At 32.3% G+C, this 27,537-nt stretch overlaps 1 protein-coding gene across 8 annotated transcripts; it reads right to left on the bottom strand.

Moving 5' to 3' along the window:
• Nucleotides 1–590: 590 nt before the first annotated feature.
• LOC108911825 (reticulon-1-A) lies at nucleotides 591–26,922 on the bottom strand. Of its 8 annotated transcripts, none has more exons than XM_018716864.1 (5): nucleotides 25,681–26,922; nucleotides 18,432–18,467; nucleotides 5,149–5,565; nucleotides 4,617–4,722; nucleotides 591–1,811 (listed from the first exon to the last, which is right to left on the bottom strand). In XM_018716864.1, exons 1-5 carry the CDS (start codon nucleotides 26,771–26,773, stop codon nucleotides 1,757–1,759), a joined length of 1,707 nt encoding a protein of 568 aa, XP_018572380.1. In that variant the 5' UTR covers nucleotides 26,774–26,922; the 3' UTR covers nucleotides 591–1,756. The 8 variants fall into 8 exon arrangements, with proteins under 8 accessions (XP_018572380.1, XP_018572388.1, XP_018572398.1 ...); XM_018716882.1 differs by lacking the exon at nucleotides 25,681–26,922 and adding an exon at nucleotides 21,421–21,860 and having other exon boundaries at nucleotides 1,424–1,811; XM_018716872.1 differs by lacking the exon at nucleotides 18,432–18,467.
• Between the last annotated feature and the right edge of the window lie 615 nt (nucleotides 26,923–27,537).

The raw sequence follows: 27,537 nt of genomic DNA, 5'->3' as shown, positions 1-27,537 counted from the left end.
ATATCGATTTTTCCTTGAACATTCACGAAAATCACATTTTTTTCCAAATTCTAAAATAGCTCTATAGCAAATAGGCAACCAGCAATACATTTTTATAGATTGTATAACACAGCTTGTCTAAATATGAATTAACGCACAAATAACAGACTTTCCCCCATTTTAACGCAGATTTTCTATAAAATGGACTTAGTTTGAAACCCAAATATCTTTTTGGTGTAAAGAAATTTGTAATTTACGATGCTACTTGTTCAAAAGCGGCAAATTACAAATTTGTTTACAACAAAAAGTAATTTGAGTTTCAAACCAACTCCACTTTATAGAAAATCTGCGTTAGAATGGAAGAAAGTCTGTTATTTGTGCATTGATTTATATTTACACAAACTGTGTAATAAAATCTATAAAAATGTATTGCTGGTTGCCTATTTGCTATAGAGCCATCTTTAGTTCTCTACCAAAAACATGGTATGATCTTTCCAGGACCATTTTTATTGAACTTGCTCTATAATGGCTACACTATATTGTATATCCACATTTTCTGTAATCCTGTTGTAAGTTTTCGTGATCCCAAGGTTGCGGAATAAAACACAAACTTAAGCAGATGTAAACAATTTAATTTCAAAAGCAAATACAAAGCTATATAAAAGTATGCAACAGTCTAAATAAACCCTCGTTCCTTCACATACATTTAAAATCTCTCAATAATAAAACTAAATCTATATATGTATATAGAGTTTAGACGTAGTAGATGACAATAACAGATCTGGCCGACTATTTAATTAGTAATAGATTTAATAGATATATATTTATATATTTAATTAGAAACATACGTTTTGGTCTTCTTACATGTGAACAGTTACATTCAATGAGTGTAGAAGAGATACACTTAACATTGATAGTACGGCGTACTCACGTTTTAACGTGGACAACTTTTAACGCTGCTAATAAAAGTAACATCAGTCTAACTTTAGTTTTAGTACTGACTTAAGAGCAATTGCATTAAAACACATTTTTAAGCAGCGTACACGATTACCAGACACAGTTTATCGTTTTCGACATTGCTGCACTCTTTTCCGTTTCCTGGAAAGGTTTCCGGAGCGAAAAATTTTGCTTAGATGCAGCTGCTCTTAAAAATAACATGAATAAATTATCCTTTGCTTATATACTTGGCAAATATAATTGCGTGCTCACTTTGACTATAGCATCACATAAAGACAACACAGTAAATATATAAAATATTCCTTTCGTATAAATAAAAATCAACTACTTTGTTTACGACATATTATCGAGTAGTGTCTGAATATCTTAAATATTTATACTTTTCCTTCTAAAATTAAATTCTTATCACTCTAAGTATGTAATAAAATCCAGCGGAAACACAATCCAACCAAAACCAATTTAAAAAAAAAGAAGAAATAAAACTAAATAAAATCATAAAATCTATATTTAATATAATCTTATTATAAATATATAAGATCTTTTGTAATACACACAGGTAAATGTTAGAATTCAACATTGAATTGCATTGATATTGACATGTATTACAAAAAACGAACAACAAACATTGAAAAACAAAATACAATGATTAAAATAACAGCTTATTTACAAAAATTGTACGCCTACGGTACAATTTCATAAAGATTAATTAAGTTTCGGATGGAATAAAGAAATCATATAAGTGGTATATAACTTAAAAAGGTTCCTCTTGTGACATGTGTGGTTGGAGAGTTTCACTCCTTATTTGTTACAACTAAAACACCTATTGCTCCTTCTTTTCCTCGGCTTTCTTGCCAATCGGAATCGCTGCTTTTACCCTGAAAATAGATATCCCATCGTTAATTTCTGGAATATTATGCAGACATTGCCACTATTTAGAAAGAGAAAATGACAAAAACCCCAATTCATAGTTTTATAGTTATAGTGTGACTAATAGGCCAGGAAATATAGAGTTGGACGCGACTTTTTGTTTCGGCAAGCTGAATTTATCACTATAGATGCTAAATATTATGTACAAATATATTATTTTCAATCGAATTTCGCTTTTTTAATGGCAGGACTATGAATATTATCGTCAATTTCTTCGGACTCGCTGTCGTTCGCTTCCTCCACCCATCCACCGCGCCATGGCTCGCCGAAATATCAAACGACCCTCTGACTTTTAACAATATTTCTTATGCACTTAACATACTTCCAAATAACAAATAAAATATTTTTATCTGGGAAAGTACTCGGGTTGCCGGTTATGACAATATTTTTTTGCCACTACCTACCTAATTTGTTTAACAATAGGCCATCAACTTTGACAGTCTGTAACTCCGTTATTTTTCAACGAATTCTGACGATTTTTTTTAACTTAAAGCTCTTTTCATAAACTTTCCGAATATGTTAATATATAACTATATCACGCTCGTGCGTCGTATATTTCATTTTGCAACTAAGGTTATAAAATAAAAAAAATTTCCAGGTTGCAAATTTGAAATTAAAAAAAAAATGATCTCAATGTATTATTATCAAATGTACGATGAAAAAAATCAGTGCGATTAGTTAATTTATTCATAAGGCCATAACTTGTAAACTATTCAACTTACCGATTCCAGATTTCGTGTGAGTTATTAGACAGTGATAAGGAATGAGAGGATGCGATGCCAAAACATTCTGGTAATAATAATGCAGTTTACAAATGTTTAATTCAAAAGTCATAAATAAACTTCTCGTTTATAATTTTTGGTCTAATCAATATTTTTTGATGCTTGAGGGCTAGGTCTTTTGAAGACGAAAAAAAGTACAATACTGTTTGTACTCTTTTTCTCTTAGCTCTTTTTCCTGGTCTGTAAGAGAAGATCTGATAAAGATGAAAATTAAAAAAATATATATATAATTTCTTAGTATAGCATATTTACAAGGCATCAACTCAAAGTATTTAAAAAAAGTCACCAAGTGAAGTGAAAATTTGAAATAAGTAACCCAAAAAGTACCTTTTACTCCAACCGTCATAAAACGATGACATTTTTTGACTGTCAAAAGTCTCTAAGGTTGACATTTTTCTTACTGAGAAAAAAAATGGTATCTTAGCAACAAAAGTATTCCCTTTTAATCCTAGGAGCGAAAGTTGACACTTTTAATGCTTACATTAAAATTCAAAGCACAAATTAATAATTAAATGGGAGATTTCGGTTGGAGAAAAAATAGCACGTTTTATTCGCATTAAAAGTATCTTTTTTGTCTCGCAATTTTGCATCCGCTCGGCTACGCTATGCTTCGCCTCAAATAATACAAAATTTGCTCGCTACAAAAGTAACACATAACCAAGGGCGTAGCTAGAGGGGGAGCAGGGGTGTGCACGGGCCACCCCAGAAAAATAATTGGTCTATGCGCGGCTTTTTTTTTAGAATCAAATCAAAACGTCTTCTTTGATATTGGTTAGTCAATTGATGATCGCAGTTTTTCAGGCCTCCATAGAGCTTGCAGGTCTGGGCCCACCCCGAGCAAAAGTTGTAGCTACGCACAAAAAACACTACNTATATATATAATTTCTCAGTATAACATATTTACAAGGCATCAACTCAAAGTATTTAAAAAAAGTCACCAAGTGAAGTGAAAATTTAAAATAAGTCGTCATAAAACGATGACATTTTTTGACTGTCAAAAGTCTCTAAGGTTGACATTTTCCTTACTGAGAAAAAAAATGGTATCTAAGCAACAAAAGTATTCCCTTTTAATCCTAGGAGCGAAAGTTGACACTTTTAATGCTTACATTAAAATTCGAAGCACAAATTAATAATTAAATGGGAGATTTCGGTTGGAAAAAAAATAGCACGTTTTATTCGCATTAAAAGTATCTTTTTTGTCTCGCAATTTTGCATCTGCTCGGCTACGCTATGCTTGGCCTCAAAAAATACAAAATTTGCTCGCTACAAAAGTAACACATAACCAATGGCGTAGCTAGAGGGGGAGCAGGGGTGTGCACGGCCCACCCCAGAAAAATAATCGGTCTATGCGCGGCCTTTTTTTTAGAATCAAATCAAAACGTCTTCTTTGATATTGGTTAGTCAATTGATGATCGGAGAGTTTTTCAGGCCTCCATAGAGCTTGCAGGTCTGGGCCCACCCCGAGCAAAAGTTGTAGCTACGCACATGAATATAACAATATACTATTTTTGTAATATAATTAAAAAAACACTACTTAACATTGACAACCTTCATGAAAACCTGCATGAATATATAGAGTGTTCCAGAAATAATAAGTGCCAAAATTTTAACTACATATTTAACTTATCAAAAGCGATAACTCTCATCTATGAAGAAAAATATATATGGATGACTACAACTAATTAATAAATTTGTGATATGGAGCAAAATCAGTAGAATTATTATGCCTATTGAAGAAAAAAAATGTGTAAATAAATTTTTTCTTCTCTTTACATCGGAGAATAAAGGCGTTTTATTTTTTAATTTGCAGCATGGCAAAATACTCAAAAAAAAGTGAAACTAAGTATGTACTAATTAATATTTCAAACAGTTAAAAATGCTACAAATATCGAACAGTATCTGCAAACTGTAAAATTTGTCATTTATGAGGCTTATTTTCATGCTACGCCAATAACTGAAGAAATTACTCACTTGGATGAAATTTCAGCTAATTTGGTTCTCACAAGTTCCAAGTTGGCATCGATTTGTTTCTTGTTTGTCTCGTAAACTTTTGGAAGAGTGAAAAGGGCGACCCAAGCTAAAAAAGAAAAACAGCAATTTAAACTAAAAATAATACCATAGATAAAGGAAATTATACAGATAACAGGGTAAATTAAAATTTACCTTACTTTAGTTTCACAAATAATTAGTTTCTCCAATATTAGAATTTCATACATAGAACTTTATATCAATAAAAATGTTGGAAACAACGAACTAATTTTGGATATATTTTATTTTATAATTATAATACTCCAAAATATTTTTAGAAGCTTACTTGTACTGCAATAGACAATGTTCATGTTTCATTCGTTAAGTAAGATCAGTACCTCCCTCTTTTCCTTTTCGTTCATATAATTTAATAACGAGAGACAGTTATTCTTAAATAATAACTTTCAAGTGTGTAAACACTGCGTGAGCAAGTGTAGATTAAAAAAAATCTATTCAATGCGATAAAAGATCTTACCGATAATGATGAGGCTCATTCCATTAAACCAGGCGCCCAAGTAGGTGAGGGTCCATAAGAGAACGCCGAATTTGATAGAATCCACAAGGTCCTCAACGAGGAACAACCTGCGCAGTTCCACAACAGCAGCATTGATATGTGCCACTGCCACCTCCGAGATTTCCCTCACTTTGTCCTGGGACAGAGAAATGTCCATCTCCAAGATGTCTTTGAAAGGATGTCCATCGCCAGTCTTCTGTACAGCCTGTACTATGTTCCTGTAGATCCTGAAGGCTATGGTGCCCGTTAGACCGATAAGAGAGAGATATGCTACCACACTGATGAGGGAGAAGTATGAGAGGGCCAAGAGGACCACTAAGACTCCCCCAAAGACAGGTCCAGACTTTTTAGGATTACGCCAATAAATTAAACTCTCCACTGGAAAAGAAAACGTTTTAAGTGAAAAATACAACAGCTAGTAATGTGCATATGTATATATCAGAAACACTTATTTAATACATATAATAAGAAATATACAAAAAAAAAATAGTATGCCCAATGGGCATATTAAATTAAATTGTGGGTCAAAAAAAAATTACTTTGGTATGTATGTATGTCGGTGTTTATTAATTATTCTTTAAAATCATATTGCTAGCAAAATATTTCAGGTGTATACTGCATGAAACTCGTTTTTTAATTCATGTAGATTGTATATATTGTCAGCACTGGTGACTCTTTTGTATTCTTTTCTTAAAGGGTCTTATGTTCTAAATCGTAAATGGTTGTTCACATAACTGGCAAATACAACTGGTAAAACAACCAAGAACCAGTTACCTTGATGCAAACAATAATAATAACATCTCAAATACGGTCCCTAGCATATCCCATTGTTCTAAATGCATCTTGTTGTTGAATGTCAATTTCCAGTTCAGTATAATAATAAAATGCACGAGATTGAATTCTCTGCAAGTACAAATTCCAAAATAAATTAGATATGATTACCAACTTTTAATTTCATAGTTTCATGACAAAGCAGCTAAAAATTAGAATAAAGGTAAAAAATTAAGGAAATTTTTTATTTGTTTTATGAAATAATGAAAACTAAGTATACAGGGTGTGGCATTAGTGCGTCGAAGTACGATATCTCCGTTATTATAGAAGATATCAAAAAATGTTATTTGCAAAAGTTGTAGCCAACTTAAAACTACACATTTTAAAATTATTTTTGTATATACAGTGTTACGTACACATTACCAGGGTGAATCAAACATACTATTTTTAAATGGGACACTATTATATTATTTCAAATTTTGATTAAACTCATCTCTCAAAAAAATCATATTATAAGAAGTTGGTTAATATTATAAGAATTTCGTTTTAACAACGGATATTTTGTAATGTTTTATAACAATTTGTCACACTGTCATTTGCGCACGGCCAACTTGTTATAATAGGAATTTTTAAATCTCTATTGTTGTTATTAAATGGTAAATATCTCAGAAATTAATGATTTTAGCTATAGGGAATGCTTTATAAAAATAAAAGAACAAAAAGTGTAATTTCAGTTTTTAAAATAAAATGCAGGGCGATTCATTTAAAAAAATTGAGAAAATTATGTGCTCGAGTTTTGGCTCGCCCTATATCAGCTGTTGCAATAATAAAGATGTATAAAACTGTACCAATATCAAAAAGTTATGCCTGCAAAAAATTATTGTTAAGCTGTTTTGTTTAGGGTATAATGATTCTTGTATATAACTGACCGTAACTTTTGAAATACCCTATATAACATAATTAAACCCTATATTGAAAACATGGGAGAGATGAGCTTAATCTAAATTTGAAATAATATATAGGGTGTCCCATTTAAAAAATAGTATGTTTAATAGTTTATGTATGTAACACCCTGTATATACAAAAATAATTTTAAAATGTGCAGTTTTAAGTTGGCTACAATTTTTTTAAATAACTTTTTTTGATATCTTCTATAATAAAAAGGAGATATCGTACTTCGACGCACTAATGCCGCACACTGTATATTTTTAGTAAAAAAAAAAAAACATGACTCCATAGAAAATATATTTTTTCATTATTCAAAACTTATTTACCATAAAATAAGCAATAAGTTCTAAAAAAAATGTAAATAAAACACAATAAATTGCGTTGAAATCAACTAAATATGTAAATATTAAAATGTACATAACAAAACTAGATTCTATATAGTTATATTATAATGCCAAATTCTTTATTATGCAATTATGTTTACTTTTTTACGTTAAATGCAAACATACAAACGTCATCGTCGAGAATCTGGCTGTTTTTTCAGAACGCGATTGCCGGATTGTGTAAAAATATTGTTTATATCGGGAAAATATACACTGGTGTAAATTTAAGAGCAGAAAACTGATGAAAAATTTTTCACTATTATAGTGGACGTCCACAGAAATGCAGGAGGGTTGACAACAATTGTGTTGTGAAACTCATAATAACTTATTAAACCCTTTAAAGAATTATTTTTTTGTTAATTTGACTCGTATGACCCGCCATTAACGCTATACCAAACATTTCCTTGTCTAGGAAAAAATGATTAGACGAAAAACTTATTCCAAATTATTTTAAAAAATTTCAGCAAATAGGAAAAATTTTGTTTTTAAGGTTTTTAATGAAAAAAAATTAAATAAAAGGGTCACCTTCAAAAATACATCAGTACCCAGAAAATCACACTTAATCCACTGATATTTAGAATGCCCCAGTTATTAAAAAAGAAAGTGGTTGAATATGAATTTATTAGCGAAACATTTCAATGTACCTATTTACACATACGAAATTAAGAGTAGAAAATTTGGCTATCTTAACTGGTTTTGCATTGATTCACATAAAATGAATTGCAAAAATGTATAATCTGGCACGCTTTCTTAACGACGGGTCGCGTATCTCTGTCTTTATCTAAAAATATTTTTAAGTCTATCAGTCATGTAAATAGATATAAAAAAACCAATGGTTAACGCTGTTAATATGTTTCATTTTTGCCAGACAGGAAGAGTAAGTTCCAATTAATATTATTGGTTCGCAGCCAAATTAGCTTCGACAAAAGCTTTATCTTCTACTTTATTTTCTCTTTCACAAATTACATCCGCGAAATACGAAATTACTTGGGTATTCCTGCACAGTCATCGAAGGGCAACAATGTTATTGTTGCCAAATAATACGCCAGTTGATTCGTAATTTGATACACATACCATATTTTCCATGAACCTTAATCAATGCATATTGATGCAACGGAAAATTATGTAACACGATATGTTTAAATTCGAATCACTGCATACAGAGTGGCCCACTTTAAATCTGAACATTCTGATAAAGTTATATTTATTTTATCGATTTCGACCACTTCTTTATAGATAGAATACAAAAACTGTACTTTCTACAAAACGTCACATTTTATTTTTACTAATCAACACCTACCGCGATTTAATGTAATTAATTTTACTATTTGTTTTTTGTTTATTCCTTGGCTTACTTACTGCAATAATAAAAGCATGATAATATTTTTATTAATAGATTTATCTGCAATAATTTTAAAATGTCGTTTTTTTTTTTATAAAACTCGCTTATTGCCTATTAAAAGTGCTGAGTATAAAACTGAGTTCAGATTTTGTACAAAAAATAAAATCGCTGACAGAATTTCTTTAATTTTAACCCACAAAAAAAGTCGAGGTAGATAGCAAAAATAAAGTATTTCGTTGAAAGGTACAGCTTTTTGTTTTATCTTTAAAAAAACTAAAACTAAAATTTAAAAGAAAATAATAAACTACTTTTATCAAGGTTTTCAAATTTGAAACGGATCACTCTATAGATTACACTGCGACTGAATCAAAAATATGTTATTAACAGTTCCTTTAACAGGTAACAGTAATTTTACGTAGAAAAATGGATACTACAAAATTTACAATAATTACCTATAAATTTTTATAATACTTATGTAATGAGCAGCAAATGTAAAATTAGTTACTGAAATTTATCAAGATGGTTTTTTAATTCTCCTTGAAACAGAGTGAATTGATAAGTGACCAAAATCATAAAAAATCTACTTTTAATTTTTCTTTCTCAGATTCCATTGACTGATTCCCTTTAGTGTTCAATTACTAGACCTGAACATAATCAGCTATACACATCGGCTTCGTAATATCTATCAGGTGTTACGATTTAGCAGACAATGACTATATCAAAATAATATGTATATACACTGTTTCACTTTTCATGGAGACACCCTTATACCACTCCAATGAAAATTGAAAAATTTTCACAAATTTACACGAAATAATTATACAAAGCGATTGTTTGTTCTGATATAACTAAATTTGATCTTAGTCTCAGGCGTCTGGTTCAAAAATTAAAAAAGGGATGGATTTTTTACATATATTAGCGATTTTTTTATCTACGAGTTAAAACTATACCTATTTTTAATATATTTAAATGGAATGGTTATAAGAATTGTGAATCAGCCAGCCCCTAAGATACATTAAAGAAAAAAAAAACTCATGACTTCGTTATCCGTGCAACTGCCATCTTGAGCAAATTTAAATACGTTTTATTTAAATGTAGTACAGATGAGTTTCTAGGGATGACAAATTGGAATATATTACTAATTTTCAGATAAAAAAATCGCTAATATATACATGTATTTCTAAAAAGTCCACCCTCTGATAATTTTTAAACTGGACGCCTATGACACAATGTTTTTTTTTTCAATTTAAAATAACCGAGATACGGGAGAAAAGGGAAACATGATGATAGGTAAATGAAAAGTCAACTAGTCTCCTATAAACTCAGTTACTACTTTTCAAAGGCATATTATTTTAATAGAACATAACAGTGCCACATGGAACCACGTGCCATTATCCACGTGCTTAATTGACGAACAAAAAAAATTATCAGAGTAACGTAGATAATTAAAACGAAAGGAAAAGTCTCATTTACAAATGCTGGTCGCTGTGCTCGACTGTATAATAAAGGTAACCAACCATAACCTATAACGAACGGACCCATACCATATGTCGTCGATCGTATACACAGGTAGGAGTTAGGAATAGATGTCGAAAAGTTTCAATTAAATCATAGAAATCTTACCGGATCCCTTTTCGGTAAGAGGCTCGGACTCCTCTTGGTACCTATTCTGTTTACGTCCCATTGTGATTTATGAAATAAAACTAAAAAAAACGTACTCGAAATACCCTACAAGTAGCACGCCGAAGCACTCAACGAAGAAAAGACGGCCGCGTCGCGTTGTGCGAGAAAAGCAAAACGTGGTGTGGCGGTTGGCTCCGTCTCACTCCCATTCACGAAATTCGAGTGATGTAACGAACATTAGAAAGTAGTTACGTGAAGAATACTTGTAAGATATCTACATGTGGCGTTCTACCTCCAAGTTGGAACCTTGGATGGGAACCTTTTACTTAGACCTCGCTGAAGCCAAGTAAGCGCGTGAGTCCTACACCTAATCTAATCTCACATTTCGAAAATCACAAATATGTCAAGAGTTTAGAAAATTGTTTTTAAATCAGATACCTATTAAGTACATAATTAAGGAGCGATCAAACGATTTTGAAAAAATTATTTTGAGGCAGCAGGTCGGGCAACAGTTAGTACAATACCTACATTTTTTTAAATACAGTTTCTAAAGATGCTAAAACTGCTTTGTTGGAAATACTGATTGATAGGCGTTCTCATATTGTAAATTTTTTGCAAAGGACGAAATCCACGCTATTCAGGAAATTTAATTAAAATAGAAGCTAATACTTCATTTTTCATACAAAATTGTTGGTTAAACAGCAGTGGCGGAACTTCAAAATTTAGGCCTCCCCAGTAAAATTTATTTTAGGTCTTTTCTACAATCTCCAGTTGAATAATTTGTTTTTTATGAAAATATAGAAAAAAAATCATAGCCGTAGAAATTTTGCATTTTGCTAAGCAAAAAAATGCGTAACAAAAATTTTTCGTATTTTTCGAGGTCATGCCCCTGCTATTTCTAATTAAAAAATCACAATAAATCACATTTTCATTAAAAATTAAATAAACCTATAAACTTTTTTTGCTAGAGTCGTTCTAAACTTATTTTAAATTCAATTAAAGTGAAACGCCAATATAAGTAAAAGAGTAATAACCCGAAAATAGTGTTTTTTTCTTCAGAAATTTTGTTTCTTCGGAAATGTTAGTGATTGAATTTCTCGAATATCCAGTGTCGTCGAATTTCTGGGGTTTTTACAGATAGCGATTTGTCGTAATAAATAAGTGAGTAGTCCAACTTTTATCACTCTACGCACGCCTCTGTTTTTAATTAATATATATTAACAGAATAAGGGCTGGTTTTTCAATTCCTAATAAATTTTTTGCCTACTCTATATTTGTCACAAAAAAGATAATATGTATGAGACATTTTAATTGACAAATAAATTTATTTGGCAGCTGGAAAAAATCGGCCCTACTGAAACATTTAAGAAAAATATCTAGAAATCGAGCAGAAATATCGTAATCAAACAAGAGGACCTGTTTTAGATTAAAAGAAATTATAAAGGAAAACAACCTATTCCGATTTACCAAGGCTAAAACCAAGGCTATAAAGCATAACTAGCGCCTCCTGTGATAATTGTTTCAAAGCCTGCTTGGCCAAATCGCCATATTTTAGTCTTTAGTATTTCTAGATCCAAGATTTGCCATTGTTAACGCTTCACCCTGTATGAAAAATACAATTTTTTAAAACTATGCAAACACTTTACGTCGGTTTTTGGTGTCGGTGAAATTTCTTATGGTACTATTATTCATGTTAATGAAATCAACACTGTGACTCATGCGTGCACTAGGAGTATGTACATAGATGACTACGAGTACTCATTAAAGAGACACGGTAGAATACTTTAGTAATGAACAATTTAACTATCATTTCCTTCGGCATTTATAATTACAGGAATGTAGGCATACGGTATATACTATAATGCTATTTGATTTTGTGTATATACAGTGGCGGTTCTTGACTTTTCAATCAATTTAAACTTTTACAATCACACAAAAAGCAATACGTAACTAACAAAACTTTATCCACACCGGAACAAATTACGTTTAATAAGAAAAAAAAAAAACGTGAATAGCTACTATTTGGTTACAGTCGGACTAAAGCGCATAGTAAATATGCGCTACTGCTGCTCTTTTACTGCTGCGCGACGGTAACCATGACCACCGCTGTAAACACTTTATAGATGTAGGAGCGAGCTACGCGGAGTCCACTTATTAAGAGTTTTTCAAACGAATTTTGCAAGTCGAGCTAAACTAACTCCACATTACAAATTTAACATTTCCTTTTTTTGTTTCATAAGGCTAATCTATTTAATTATCCAGATAATATTGTAAACTAAATTTTTTTACAATGAAATTTTCTAGGGGGTTTCGCATCCCCAGAGTCCCACACCAGCCGCCACTGTGTAGGATACTCCTGCAATTTGTTCATAAGGAATTCTACCTAACCTATAATATGTACGTAACGAGTGAAACACTGATCATAATTTTATTACATGTCGTAAAAATGGTAATCTACAGCTAAACCGCCTGTTTATATTAAATGGTAATAAAACTTGTTCGTAATATTTTACTCGATGTTATTTTGCACCTTTTTGGGTTAGAACGATTAAAGATGCTCCAGTTGGCTTTATTGTCAATTTATTATTATCAATGGTGATATTATTGATTATTAAATCAATTCTGTTTGTAAATAAAATTTTATTTTGTTATGATACTTTTTGGAGTTTCATACAATCGAAGATGAGACTGGGTATTACCCTTTCCAATATAATTGCCAAAGCGGAACCGTTGGCAACATACTTGGAATATCAATGGAACCGTGCCACAAAACTAATAAGCCGAACCAATGTATCTAATCACGCACGTACTTTTTATTATATCGGGATATTCCTGTATGAAAACTTTTTTCAGTTGGGGACAGAAATGTATCATTAAAAAAGAAAAAGGAAATATCTCTCTCTCTCTCTTTTAGCGGCCTTTCCAATGGTGTAACGATTTACAGGGTTTCTCATTTAAAAAAAAAACATAAGTTACGCCTATAGCTGTGACATTCAACTGTTTACTGTCAAAAAATCTGACAAAACTCGTACAACGTTTAATAACATTTTTTCGTATTTCGAACCATATCGGTGAAAAAGGAAGAGAAATTTGATCACCCCGTATAATATTTATCAATAATTTAGTAGTAAATCGTAACTAAGGGGCCATGAAAATACTTGGAGTGATTTTTTCAGAATACCTACAACAATTCATAGATAGATTCTTATATAAGAGCAACGACCTATACAAATCCCCTCCCATTCGCAACGTCCATGCACATATGTTAGAATAACTCTCTTTTGCTGTTAGGTAACGCTCAACAAAAATCAAATATAGCACCTGTCTGACACACAAGGCAAACTCTTTACATAAAAACAGAACTACAAACACTCAAATCACAACTCGTCCATGTATCACGTACTATTTTTGAAATTTGTATAAAAAAGCCCCGTGTGGAGAAGTGCACTCTGGATGCGGCCGCCGAAAATAACACCACGCTCTACTCGGCTATAAAAAAATACAACTGATCGCGATCGAATCGCCCGGTCGGACGGCGCGCGTTCGTTGCAGTCAGCCAACCACCCACATCGGACTAACAAACAAAAAATTACCAAACTTACGTCGGTCCATCCGCATCGTCGTGTCCAGGAAATCGTACATGGTCAACGGAGAAAAATGACGTCTTCGCGGGGACTTCGCGTCGAGGCGCACCGGGAGTCGTTCGGAATATCCCAAACTCGGCTTGGCACTTGGCCACACGCCGCGGGAACTAAATTTGACACAGTATTTTCGTAGCTCAAAAATCGGCGGTCTGCATTTTGTTATAATACCATTACCAACTCTTTGACGACGTCTGGGGTCTCAGATTCTGCCGAGACGAGAGAAATAACCCTCTACCTTTTAAGGGTTTCTTTTAGCTGTAATCCGAATGGCTAGTATGTTAGTAACAATGTTGCCAGGTGCAGATAATATTATGTACCATAATTAATTAATTATGTACCATGTGCAGATAATATTATGTACCATGATAATATTATGTACCATGATAATATTATGTACCAACTGACAAACATTATCGAGAATAATGAGAATTATCTCGAAGACCAGTTGATGGAGCTCTCCCTTGCCACTGAATTGGGAGAAGAGGCGTCATAGAATGGCCTGCACGATCGACGGATTTGTCTCTTTTGGACTTTTTTTTTGTCACTCAAAGTCCAAAATTTTTTACACTCCATCTACTTCCCTTATAGATCTACGCTAACACATTGTCAACGAATGCCGCCAAATTACTTCAGAAATGTTATAAAATGTGCTTGAACGCTTTTTACAAAACAAATGATTGCGACTCTTATTTTGCGTAAATTAAGCATTTTCTCAGTTACTTAATTACTTTGACAAATTACATTTTTATTTTGTTGGTTTCATACAAAAAATTGTGATGTATGGTCTTTCCGATCTCAATTATAGAACCAAGAGGTTGGCAGTATGTACCAGGTTCGGTCGCTGACATAGCAACTCGGCATTGAAATATTTGGAAAACTTGTTTCTATATTTATTTAGCCATACCCATATACAGGTCTGGTCGAACTAAACGTAGAGGTGGTAGAAATGTGTATGCCCAGTGGAAGAATGCGCGCGCGGGCAAACTGTGTATAACACAGCTGCACTGGGCGACTGGGCAAAAAATCTCAGTTGTTGACAAATTGACTAGCAGTGCAGTGCAGCAATGCGGAAACTGGTGTGATTCAGGTAATTTTAATTTGTTATAGGCACCTTCTATTAAACATTTATATTACAATTGTGAAAGGGAGAAATAAGAGGGATATTTTATTTATTACAACATGACATTTTGGAGACCCTTTGAAAAGGAAACAAAACGAAATTTACCATCAATATAATAAAATTGTTTGAGGACATAAATAATTAAAATATGTCGTTGGCTAAAAGAACATATAGAAATTTTCTACACATTATTATAATTTTTTACCTTTAGTAGAAAACTTTTTTAGGGACGCCTATGAAACTCATTAAATTTTATTGCTAGGCGTTTTTATACATGTTCAACTGACTTCGGAAAGACTATACAAAAAAAATACTACTATACTATAAAAATTTGCAAAAAATTAATATGTAGTTGTACCACCTCTGGCAACACTGGCTGGTAAATAAATAAAACGGGCGTGCGCCGTTTAGGGAGACGCTTGCGCGGAGGTCCGTCCCTTGCCCGGTCCCCATAAAATCGATATTCAATTTTGTGTACTTTCTAGACGGTTTGACGCATGCTTTGTATGTGAAACTGTTATGTCGTGAAAAGATCTGCTTGCACTCAGACTTGCACTTGTTTTAAAATGAGGCCGCAAAATGCAAAACCGGATAAATTAACGTCACTCATATAACAAGGCCGTAACTCTCATTCGTGACGTCACATAGAGTGGTTTACCGCAATACAAGAGACGGCGAATAAATAGTCGTAACTAATTCTTGCAGTGTTCGATCATTGGATTTAAAAAGGGCAAAATCTTTTCTTGGCCAATAAAATACTAAATGATTTTTGTAAAACTAAAACTACACGATAAGATGTGGCTTGGCAAAAACTATCGTGAAGGTATAATTTTATTATTAAAATGTGTATAAAGTAATAATAATGTAACACCTATAAAATATGATATAAAGACTTATTTCTGTTAGGGATGGGATGGTAATGGGGAGACAATGCAATTTTGGGTACGAAAATGGAGCCGTTATTAGAGTTCTAGTTCTAGAGTCTTCTAGAGACTCATACCAGATAAACATGTTTAGGTGTATATACAAAATGTTGTAGATATGTCTTATATTCCAACTTGTTCAAAAGTGTAAAAATCTGTTAAGTCAACGTTAAAATTTGCGAGATACAAAATGGGGTAAATCCGCTGGCAGAGCAATGCACCATGTCCATACTTATATGTAGATACATATCGCTAATATGTAGAATTCAAAATGAAGATTCTAACAAGAATGTTTAGTAGCTTCGTTAAAATGCAGTGAATTAATTGCAAATATATTTTATATTTGTTATATAAAAACTTTTATTACTTTACACATTTTCTTCGATGTTTTATTTAATATATTAAAAAAGTATAATTGTAGGTAATAGCTATATATTTTTTGCAGACTTAAAGCAATAGGATAATCTATATAATTCGAAGATGTTCTCTTGTGCAGCAAATACGGTCGGAAATACTTTGTGCAAGCTATTATGCAATAATAATAAACAAATATTTTAAAATGTATTGCAATTATCAATAAAATATTTGTATCATGTATACCTATTTCTTTAATATAATTATATAGATCACGTATCTATTTACGTTTTTAGAGAATCCATGAAAATTTAATTTACTACTACAAGAAATGTTGCTGTAATATTGCACTCATTCTAAATTTCATCGTACACGATTTCTAAATTGTAAAATTTTTATATACGTCTGGCGATTTGTGTAATGTCACTGCAGACTGATAACGATATGTGCAGCCTGCTATGTGCGTCTTACGATTTTGGCTCATCTGATTTAGCTGGTTTACATAAGCCGCAGTCATAGTGATATACAGAGTACCAACACTATGATACCAATCGGGGTACAAAAAACGCTTTTAAACAATAGTCCAAAACTTGTGAAGGAATCTATATTCGTTTGCAGTGAAAATTTAAAGATAAAGAATCCTGTAATTTGATTTAAGTGAAGTTAATTTTAACCCTACTACTACGCAATATTATAACTAAACATCTTAATCGATTATTACAAACCTTGACAACAATCTACTTTAATTTTGAAATAAAATAAATTATATCCATATATGTCAGGTTCAATTAGTTCAGTCATCCAAGGTTCAGAAGCGGCGTTTTCAGGAAAAAAATGTAGAAGTTTTTTCTTACCGATTCTATATGTTTTTTGGGGTGCTGAATTCGAATCTGGTTTGGCGAGATTTGCCACCTCGCCAGGCGTCGGCTTCACAAGGAAAATTGCAAAAAACCTCAAATTTTCGGCTCTTTTTTCAGTTTTTTAACTATAACTCGAAAACTAAGCGTTTTTTGATTATAACTATGATATACCAAATTAAAGTAGATTTCCTACAAAAACGTATAATAACTGTAAAGTCTGTACAATCCATAACGTCGTTAGATCGTATTGAAAAAATGGCATTTCTTGATTTTCCGCTAAAAAATTTGAAAACGTTGACAAAATAGTAAAAAATGTCTCCACTTTCTACTTTCTCTCGGTTACGCCTCTATGAAGTTGAAGTGAAACACACTGTATACAGTACAGAAAGCACAAAATATTTCAGAGTGATCGAATATCTACACATTGCACTGCAATAATAATTATGCTATCTTATCTATGAGCCAAAATATATTTCTTCATATAATGTTTATGGATTTTTCGTCTAACTAATGGTTTACTGTAATGAATTACTCATTACCATTACAAGCGTTTTCAACTCCAACTATATAATTATTCGATAACTTTTCTAGAAGCCTTCAATGAAAAAACTGTTTGTTCACGTTATATTTCAGTGGGTAACCATAATCTCTCTGGATCACCTAAATGTAATAAAAATATGACAACACAAAATGTTTGATTGCGCGTTTATCTAAAAATAACCCATTTAATAAAATTAACTGACAAATATTGGTGCTCAAGGTCCCCTTTATAATATGCATTCATCGTCTATGAAGAGAGATTTGCTTGTAATTCAATACAACTACCTCAAATTGCTTTTCGATCGTAATAGACTTTAAACTTAAAAGTCTGCCTATACAGGTTCGGAAAGTACCGATGGTCCATCTGCCATTACGTGAGAGCGATAAAGAAATACATAGAAATCCGTGCGATAGAGAAAGATGGCTATAATGAAGGCGTCTAATAGTCATCGCCCATTTCGCCCTTCCACAAATAAGATCCACTTCTTATTTGTGGAAGGGCGAAATGGGCGGTGACAATTAGACGCTTTCATTATAGCCATCTTTATCGCACGGATTTCTATGACTTACTTTATCGCTCTCACGTAACGGCAGATGGACCATCGGTACTTTCCAAACCTGTATGGTAATTTTTTAAAGCACAGTAATACTGTGTATCCAATCTATGTGTATATGAAGGAATGTTACTAAGTACAATCAACTAGTTCGAGTGAAGCACACCACACCATACACTTACCTTTAGGATTTAGCCTTTCTGGGTTAAACCATGTATCTGGAAATAAATAGTTAGTGTTAGAGAAGAGGGTTAGTCTATATTACAATATTTACAATTAGATTAATAAAGAGAAACGGCTAGCTTTATAGATGACATGCAGTTTCAATACATTTTATTTGTGTCCAAAAAAATAATTTTTTAACAAAAGTGCAGACTAAATGTATGAAGAAATTTTTGTTTCAATTTGTGATAGCAATAATTCAAAGCGAGATTCACACAATTTTTGAACATTATGTGACAGTTAATTATCTGAATAAGAAACAACTTTTGTGTTATTTTGATCATGTTAAATCGTACTAAACACTTTTTAAGTAGCAGTACCACACACTGCCGCCAATCTGTTAGTTCTTGGTATTGTAGACCAATAAATCAAACGTTTCATGCATTTTGTTTTTCACGTTTACAGGGCAATAATTAGCCGAGAAAAGTATGTGTTACAAGATATTAATCGATTTAATAAAAATCTAAATCATTATACAGGGTGTTAGTAATATGCCGTCAAACTTTAAGGGTCGATTTCTTTGGGTGATTTTAAGCCAAAAAAGTAATACACACGCGGATTCACAAGTCGACAGTTTTCAAGAACCAGAGTGGTGTTGAAATTTGAAAAAAAAACACATTTTTAAAATATCTTCGTTTGTTAGAGAATGACCTAATTATTTATATATGTAAACGTAAATATTCACTGAATTCGGATATACTTCCCGTTTTTTTTTTTTTTTTGATAAGATGAAAAATGCTTCTTAATTTCACAAGCAGTGATTAAATTTTCAAAATATTCAGTGGCGTCAAATTTCTTAAGCTTTAACGAGACTGACTCAGTCCCTGTAGTATCCTCTGCCATTGGTACACATATTTATATCCGAATTCCGTAAATTATTTTTTAATTAAATAAACCATTAGTTCAAGTTCCATCCCTTTCCATAAAAAATCTTTGGGAGATATAGAAAACACGACATTTTTTTTTGAAATTGTACAAATATGTATAGGTAGGATTTAGAGTTCAAATTTCATGTTTGATAATGGGTTGTATAAACCATTACATAAATCAATGATAAAAGCATAGGAAGATAAATATAAAAGAGAGAAATTAAAAAATATAAAGGATAAGAAATCAAAAAATGACGCTAAAATGTATATCTTTATCTAAAAGGAATAATTTCATCAAATAAAATATTAACTGTTCCTTTGTCAAACAAATTTGGAACATGAATAATCAAGTTAAACAGTTTATCGTTTATATTAATTACTTAGTAACTAAATAAAAATGTTTGTTTCTTTAAGAATAAGATAATGGATAAATAAACCTTTATGACGACGTACAGGGTGATTGCCTTGTATTATCCGATTTTAACATTATACTTAATTCCTTTGAACAATTACTATAAAAGTACGTAAGTTGTCCCTACCTGTTATGTTACGACTAGAGGTACAAGGATATTGCAATTGCGTTTTATACACCGAATCTTAAATTACTGTTCTTAATCAGACTTACGAGTCTTGAAAAAATCATAACCATCTTGTATGAAATAAATTGTTGGAACCTAATAATATTGTTTGTTTTGATACACAACGTGAAAACAGGTATCTATTTATAGTTATGCGAACAGTTAAGGACTAATTATAATGCTTATTCTTGTTTAATAATAACAGATTGTTTTAATAACAGCATGATTAACCGAAATGCATGATAAGAAATTTAATATCGGTAAACAAAGAATGGCACATAGCAGCACCAGAACGGAGAAAACTAATTTTTAAATGCCTTTTTTTACATTTTCAGCCTACAGATAGTTTTTTAAAAAAATCAAAGGACCTAACATCTTACACCACAAGTAACATTTGTAATTCATTTCGAATTTATTATAATGATATTACTATGCGATTATTTGGCGTGGTTTTTCTATATTTTACTGAATTTATCGAAATAGATTTGGAAGTCTCCCAGACAAGCACAACTTCAAAGAGAAAAAGCGGATATGGACAAATGTGCATCTGCGTTCATAAAACGCATCAATAAATCGACGTCTCAACAATTTATCAGTTATTTTCATAAGAAACATGTAAATATTTACAGACTGGCTCATTGTATGGGTAGAAAAACTATCGGGGAACACGATAACTGAAATAAAATTTCCATTCAAAAAATTTAAAGCACAAAGAGCACTTCTACATCCATTAGAAGTTCAGTTGGATAAATATTGTCACATAATAATGAATTTGAAAACCAAATAAGTGTCCGACAGTAAAAGATGAAGTATCACATTATCGACGACACCTACCACAACAGATAAGTAATATCTGATTTAAAAAAACGATTACGATTATTTCTGCACAATCACATAAAGATCTTTGTCCACATTTATTTCTAGAATCTAGATATATAGGTCACACACTCGATTGTACTTATTGAACGCGAGAATTTACAATACAAGAATCAAGATTGTACCAATACTAACAAAAAACATTATTGATGCACGTGATAAAATTTTAAGAGATCTATTTATTATTGACACTATTCTGAATTTTATCTATGAATTTTAATAAGTACCCGACTATAAAAATCAAATTTGAAGTAAAACCTCTATGTACATATTATATTTGTTCAAAAAAGTGTGTTAGTAAAGCTGTGGGAAATTAAAGATATTATATATTAGTAATAGTAAAATTATGATTGAATGCATATATTTAAATTTAAAATATAGGCAGCTTATTCCTAATTAAGCATTACCTACGTTTTAAATTTGTTTCAACAATGTTTTCAATATTACAAAATTGTTATATCACAATATTGAACATATCTACGATATAAATTCTTGCTTATAGGATCATTTATCTTTTGGAGTGGCTCGATTTAATTTCACCCGCAAATTGGGGCATATAGGTAAATATCTGGCCAACTATTATTACAATGATAGTCTTAGAACATGAAAAATACTCCGATACATACTTGGACTGAAAAGAACGCATAGCAGCGACCTTTGACACGACTTTTCACAGCCACCACCCCGAACCTTATTCAATTCTGGGTTTACCCCGTTGAGGACGTCCTCGACGACTTGGTGAGCGACAGACTTCAAATCTTCCGCCATCACGGCACAACCACTAGTTCGAAATAATAATAATAATACACAGCCACCACACCGGCAGGGAATTCGAGTGTTCGACGCGAGAGAGTCAGTGAAGACGTTACTTGCGCGTTTAGCTGGAATATAGTAGAAATGTACCTGATTCAGTAGCCCACTGAGCAGGCGTCGCGCCTATTATCGACCTGATAGTGCAGAACAAGGGACTTAGGACTATGTCCCTGGTATAAGAGTGTCTGAACAAGATAAACGCTAATACAGGACAAATTAAAAATACCGCATCACACAAACTTACACGATTGTTTGAAACCTTTGTACAACAAGTACATAGGTATCATATGACTGGTGACGGATAATACGATACCTAGACCTTGGAAATTTAAAATGTTCCAATATTTGTCGACCAAACTGCGACTAGTATTGCCATCTACGCGCGAATTTCCCAAAGACGAGCTCACGGAAAGGAATTCCTTTTAATATATTTTTGGGAATTGCAAAAGTAGCATTCGCACGATTTTTTGTTATTCACATAATGAAAAATGCACTGTGAGGAATTTTTACCAAATTATATTCTTTGTTGTCGGTGTCACAACATAAATTGGTATATACCAGCGGTCTTCAAACTTTTGTGACTTGCGGATCCCGGCCATTTCGATTTTTTTGAGAAACTCCTAAAAAAATTTCGAACACATTTTTTACTGATTATATAATATATTTACAACTACTACGATTAACAAAATAAATATTACACCAAGTAAAAATTAAACTAAGACTTTAAAGTTTAAAGCAAATAAATATTAATTGGATAATTAAAAAAAGAGTAAATATAATCAATGACTGGGATGTGCTTGAATATTTTTACATAGTTGAAATCAGGTGCTATTGTCGTAAGTTGCAATCTCATGCAAATTCTACATTAAGCACATTAGCACATTGCATTTTTGGGATAAGGATCAATAATAATAAAAAAACACAATTTTTAATTCACTGTTAACCAATCGATGTTGTTTTATACCATCTTCAGGGCTCAAAGCTTGATATATTCTCGTCAGAACTACAGCTTTAAACATTCAAAAGATGATAACTACATAGGTAGGTACTCTGTATCTATAAAGTTTCAGTACCTACGTTAATATGAAACAGCGGGTGTAGGTAAATTGGTCTAGTCCTAGTCTAATTGTGCTATAAGCATATTAAAAAAAAAAAATAATGAAATAATGAAATTTAGAGTATTGAGTATGAGCTAAAACAACATAAACGAAACGTTGAAATGAATAAAAAATTTGGTTTTTTTAATTTACTATTGATCTTTAACCCACGAAGACCACTATAACTGAAATCGTTATTTATCCTAAAATAATTAAAATATCAATATTCACGAAATGGAACAACAGATCAACCCAGTAATTGGCCAAATCTGAGTTCTGTCACAAATCAAAGAATTCGTGAACAAGTTGAAATTATTTGTTTTTTTTTTCAGTTCGTGCCCGCCATCTTTTATCGCATAAAAACTACGAATTTTGTTTTAACATGAAATCAGCCTTTATCGTTTTTATCGTGCCAAAATAATATAAAATCACATTCATCAAATTATCTCATTATTATCATAAAGACATTATTACAACGTCCTGTATATTAAGTCACACTGGATCAGAACGTCATTTTTTTTTTAAATTACAATAGGTAATTTATTGCGACTACACCACTGCGTTACCTCAAATTATTATGACGTATCGACATAATTGTATAACTGCCATTAACTGAATGATTTATCTAACCATCCCACTAAATTAAAGACAATACTATCTTATCACTTGCCATTTATAAATTATTGCTTTATAAAATTGTATAACTGGGACTCGGTACATCTACTTGTTCCAATAGGTACCACCTTGGTAATAGGGTCAATATCGTGATCGTTAGGCCAGTTAACAAGCTTCGAGGGACCGCATAGAAAAACTATTTTTCTCGTACTCTCCGCCTAGATATCCATTTTAGATTTTTAAATCTCGCTGCACTTGAAACAAAGAAGTTAATACACCCAGTATTACATTTGATGTTTGTTGTATATAAAAGCAACCAAAGAATTATTTATATCCGTTTAATTAGTATAGTATCTAGGTAGAATGAAATCAGGTCATATTGTTAGCGATTTCAATTTATTCCGGCTTCTTCGTTCATTGGTTATTGCACCGACATGCAACAAACTGTTATTATATGTGAAACATAAAAAAAATATTTATGTATACCTAGTTTCTCTTGATATAAAATAAATATTACCAGTGACTTATGAATATGCTATTTATAAGAGCAGAATTATTTATTTTTAAATAGACACCGAATACATATTTTCCGAGATCTTTTCGAGAATAAATGTAAAAGTGCAAGGCTAATAATAAATTAACTATAATATCGACAATTTCTCTGATGACGTTGGATACCGGTACATTTTTCTTTCCTCTGATACATGTAATGTGATAAACATATTTATTATATATGTTGCACATTAAAATGAATCATTTTTAAATGTTTTCTTGAATCGCTTGACTCTGCGGTCCTCCAAAATAGGAGTGAAACATTTTTATGTTGCATTATGCATACGTTTGTATGAATTGTATATTGTCATGTCATAATCTATTTTTATAACAACCTTCGCCTATCTTGTTTACTTTAGGATTTAAAGTGCGAAGTATTTTGTGTACTTTTCCAAATTTTTATTACCTAATTTCCACGTTACATCTTTTAACAAATTGGAGACCTTTGGATAAACATTATTAAAACATTCAGCTAAATATGTGCGAACCTACTCCAAAAAAGAATAACTATGATAAATCAATGAATGACGAATTTAAGAGTGACAAATAGGTATATAATAGGTAACGCACCTAATATTCGGTTTTTATCCATCTTAATATTTATTAACCTAGTTGCAAGGCCTACGTGGTAGTTTACTTAACTATGGATACTTACTTGTCCACAAGTTAGACCTCTTGCGATTCAAAAAAATGTGTAATTTTCTAATAATTAAATACACTTATAGCTCTTCTATTCGCTGACTTAATGGTATTTTGAATACCGTCTAAATGTTCAAAATGTCGTAAATTGTTGCACTATAAGAACACGTATGTACCAAGACATCAGAAAAGCTATTATCTAAGCAGGAACGACAAAGCCACAAGAATCACAGAGGCAACTTCCTAACTGATAACACAAATTCAAAAACAGGCCTGAAATGGACATATTCTATGTAAAGTCAGTTCGTCAGAAAGGTTTGAAGAAATTTGAATAATCAATAACTCTGTCATTGTCATTAGGAACTTACGAAAAATAAAATCCTACCTAGGTTAGTCTTGTAAAAAGCATACTGAATAAACGAGTGAATAAAATGTCAGTTTTTTTTAAATCGTTTTCTCTTTTTTTAATGTCATGTTTCGTTGTGGGAGCGGCCAGATTACGTAATAACCATGGAGTGCAGAATAAAATAATTTCTCTCGGAATTAATCACTACTCTGCTTCATTATATTTAAAAAAAATCAATCTTACAATTTCGTCGAATTACATATAACAAAAAGCATTTATCAAGCATTCACCAGAAAAAAATATTATCATCTGTCATATCGGCAAGTCGATGACTGCGTAACTTTATTTTTGGAGGCCTCCAGAGTTTGCAACCCTGGGCCTACCCCAAACAACAATTGTAGCTACGCCCATGCAAACATAATGTACAATAAATTTTCTTGTAATGCAAAGTAACTAAAAATATTAATTCTTTTCGTTATTCGAGTTGTGTACCTAATAAGAGAAGAATAAAACATATAAATACGGATTAATTATAGATTATTGAAATACTGAAAACAAATCTCACTATCAGCCTGAATTATTAAAAAATAACTTTGGAGTGCAAATATGTGTAGAATTTATGCAATTTGAGAATAAGAATAGGCAATTAAAAAATATTTTACATCGTATTTTACTTTATTATAAAGTTATTAAGTTATATCAAATAAATTCAAAACATGTTTTCCTACAAAGTCCCATAAAATAAATTTATTTTATAATTAAGTAAAAATACGAGAGCCCATAAAAAATATATAAAAAACTTGTTAACGTTACAACAGACTTACCCAATCCCATTTTGCAGAAAATAGCTTCGGCATCGGCGGGAGCAATTTTCGATTTCTTTTCCTCGATCTTCGTCTCTGGAAGCTTTTTCAAAGGCTCAGGCGATTTTTCCTCTACGGGCTCTGGAGTCCTTTCCTTTGGCGGTTCTGGAGTTTTTTCCTTTACAGGCTCTGGAGTTTTCTCCTTTACAGGCTCAGGAATTTTTTCTTTTACCGGCTCTGGAGCTTTTTTTATTGCTGGCTCTGGAGCTTTTTTTATTACCGGCTCAGGAGTTTTCTCTTTAAAAACAGGCTCCGGTGTTGTCTTTCCCTTCGCCGGCTCCGGAGTTTTTGCTTTTGCGGGTTCGGGTGTCTTTTCCTTCACCGGTTCTGGAACTTTTTGTACGATAGGTTCTGAAGTTTTTTCTCTGACAGTCTCATATATTTTGGGAGGATCTGCGGGATAATCCTTTTTAGGGATCTCTGGCTGGATCTCGTCGACATCTTTGAAAGTTTCAGCTTTGAAATTCTCCGTAGAGCCAAACGATTCCGGAAGTTCCTCTTTCTTGGGGATATTATCGTACTTGGAAGGCTTAAAGTCGTCGTCGGGTTCACTGTCCGAATAACGGTCCAAGAGATCGCTACCAGACTGTGTCTTGGGCTGTTCTTGAGCAAATCCACGCTCGCTATCCATGAAAGATTGAATATTATGCAAACCGTACTTATCTAAACCCTGGACGGTTGGCTTATACTCCTCCAGGAATTTGTCCAATTTCGCGTCCGCTTCTCTTCTATCGGGAAAGTTGTCGCCCATCTGTAGAAGATTAGAATCCATTTTTTGAGGAATTAATGGTTGGTCTAGCAGGTCAGACTTTAAGGGGTCGAAACTGTCGGTAACGAGAGTCCCTACAGTTTCTACCCTTTTATCGATTTCATCATTTATATCACGTGCTGTCGCTGAAACCTCGCTTTTTAATCCTAACAAGTCGCCGGTAATTTCTTTACCTTCATTTAATGGACTGGAATCATGCCCTAAATGTTCAAAATCGTCAAGGGAGTCTACTTCCCTCTTGAGTTCAGACGTTTTGTTAACTGCGGTGTCTTTCAAGCCTTCCATGGTTGGTACGCTGATAAATAGATTACTTTGTCTCCCTTAATATTTATTATTGCACTAAAATTTAACAATCGTTAATAATTGTACCGGCACAATACTGTCAAACGTCAGATCCGCGAGACTTCATCACTTATCTGTGTTGACTTCCTTTGTTGCGTTGCTGCCTGCAGAGTGCAGATGTTTCACAATGGTGGAGGGGAGAATGACTCAGGGTAGTCACGGGCAAATACGCCATAGTCGTAGTCACATTGATTTTGTCAAGAGGGTGTACGATAAATTACGTGCATGGGAAAAATAATCTTGCTTATCAGATAAACCGACTAAAGCAAAATTTTATTATCACCGTTATTATTTTAAAATTAAAAAGCATAATTTTTAACATGTACCTTAACAAGAAATATTAAGCTTATAAACCTATATATGTATTTTTTTTAATGTAAGTATATATATTACGTATTTACATATGTTTGAAGACAATATTTGTTCATGTAAAAGTTGTACATCATCTGATTTCACCGTTTTCACTCATCCTAAATTTTATCGAACACGATTTCCAAATTGTATTTTTTTTAAATGCGTCTGTTTATTACACACATAACAGGCGAATATGTGGAGAATATCTGCAGACAGTACAGACTAAAAAGGATGTCCGGATTTGTATGCGCGTCTTAAAACAATCCCGGCTGATCTCCAAACCCAAAATTTTGAAAAAAGACTAAAATAATATTTTACATTTAACATCTTGTATCTCTTAACTCTCAACTTTT

Source organism: Anoplophora glabripennis, unplaced genomic scaffold (assembly GCF_000390285.2).
Source record: "Anoplophora glabripennis isolate ALB-LARVAE unplaced genomic scaffold, Agla_2.0 scaffold6, whole genome shotgun sequence".
Lineage (NCBI taxonomy): Eukaryota > Metazoa > Arthropoda > Insecta > Coleoptera > Cerambycidae > Anoplophora > Anoplophora glabripennis.
This window is presented reverse-complemented; position numbering and strand designations above follow the sequence as displayed.

Excerpts from the sequence above, each read along its gene's own strand:
- LOC108911825 (XM_018716864.1), bottom strand. The coding sequence starts at position 26,773 with ATGGAAGGCTTGAAAGACACCGCAGTTAACAAAACGTCTGAACTCAAG. Across the intron at positions 5,566-18,431 it reads AGAAAGGCTAAATCCTAAAG|TGGAGAGTTTAATTTATTGG; the intron begins GTAAGTGTATGG and ends TTTCTTTTCCAG. Across the intron at positions 4,723-5,148 it reads AATGAGCCTCATCATTATCG|CTTGGGTCGCCCTTTTCACT; the intron begins GTAAGATCTTTT and ends TTTCTTTTTTAG.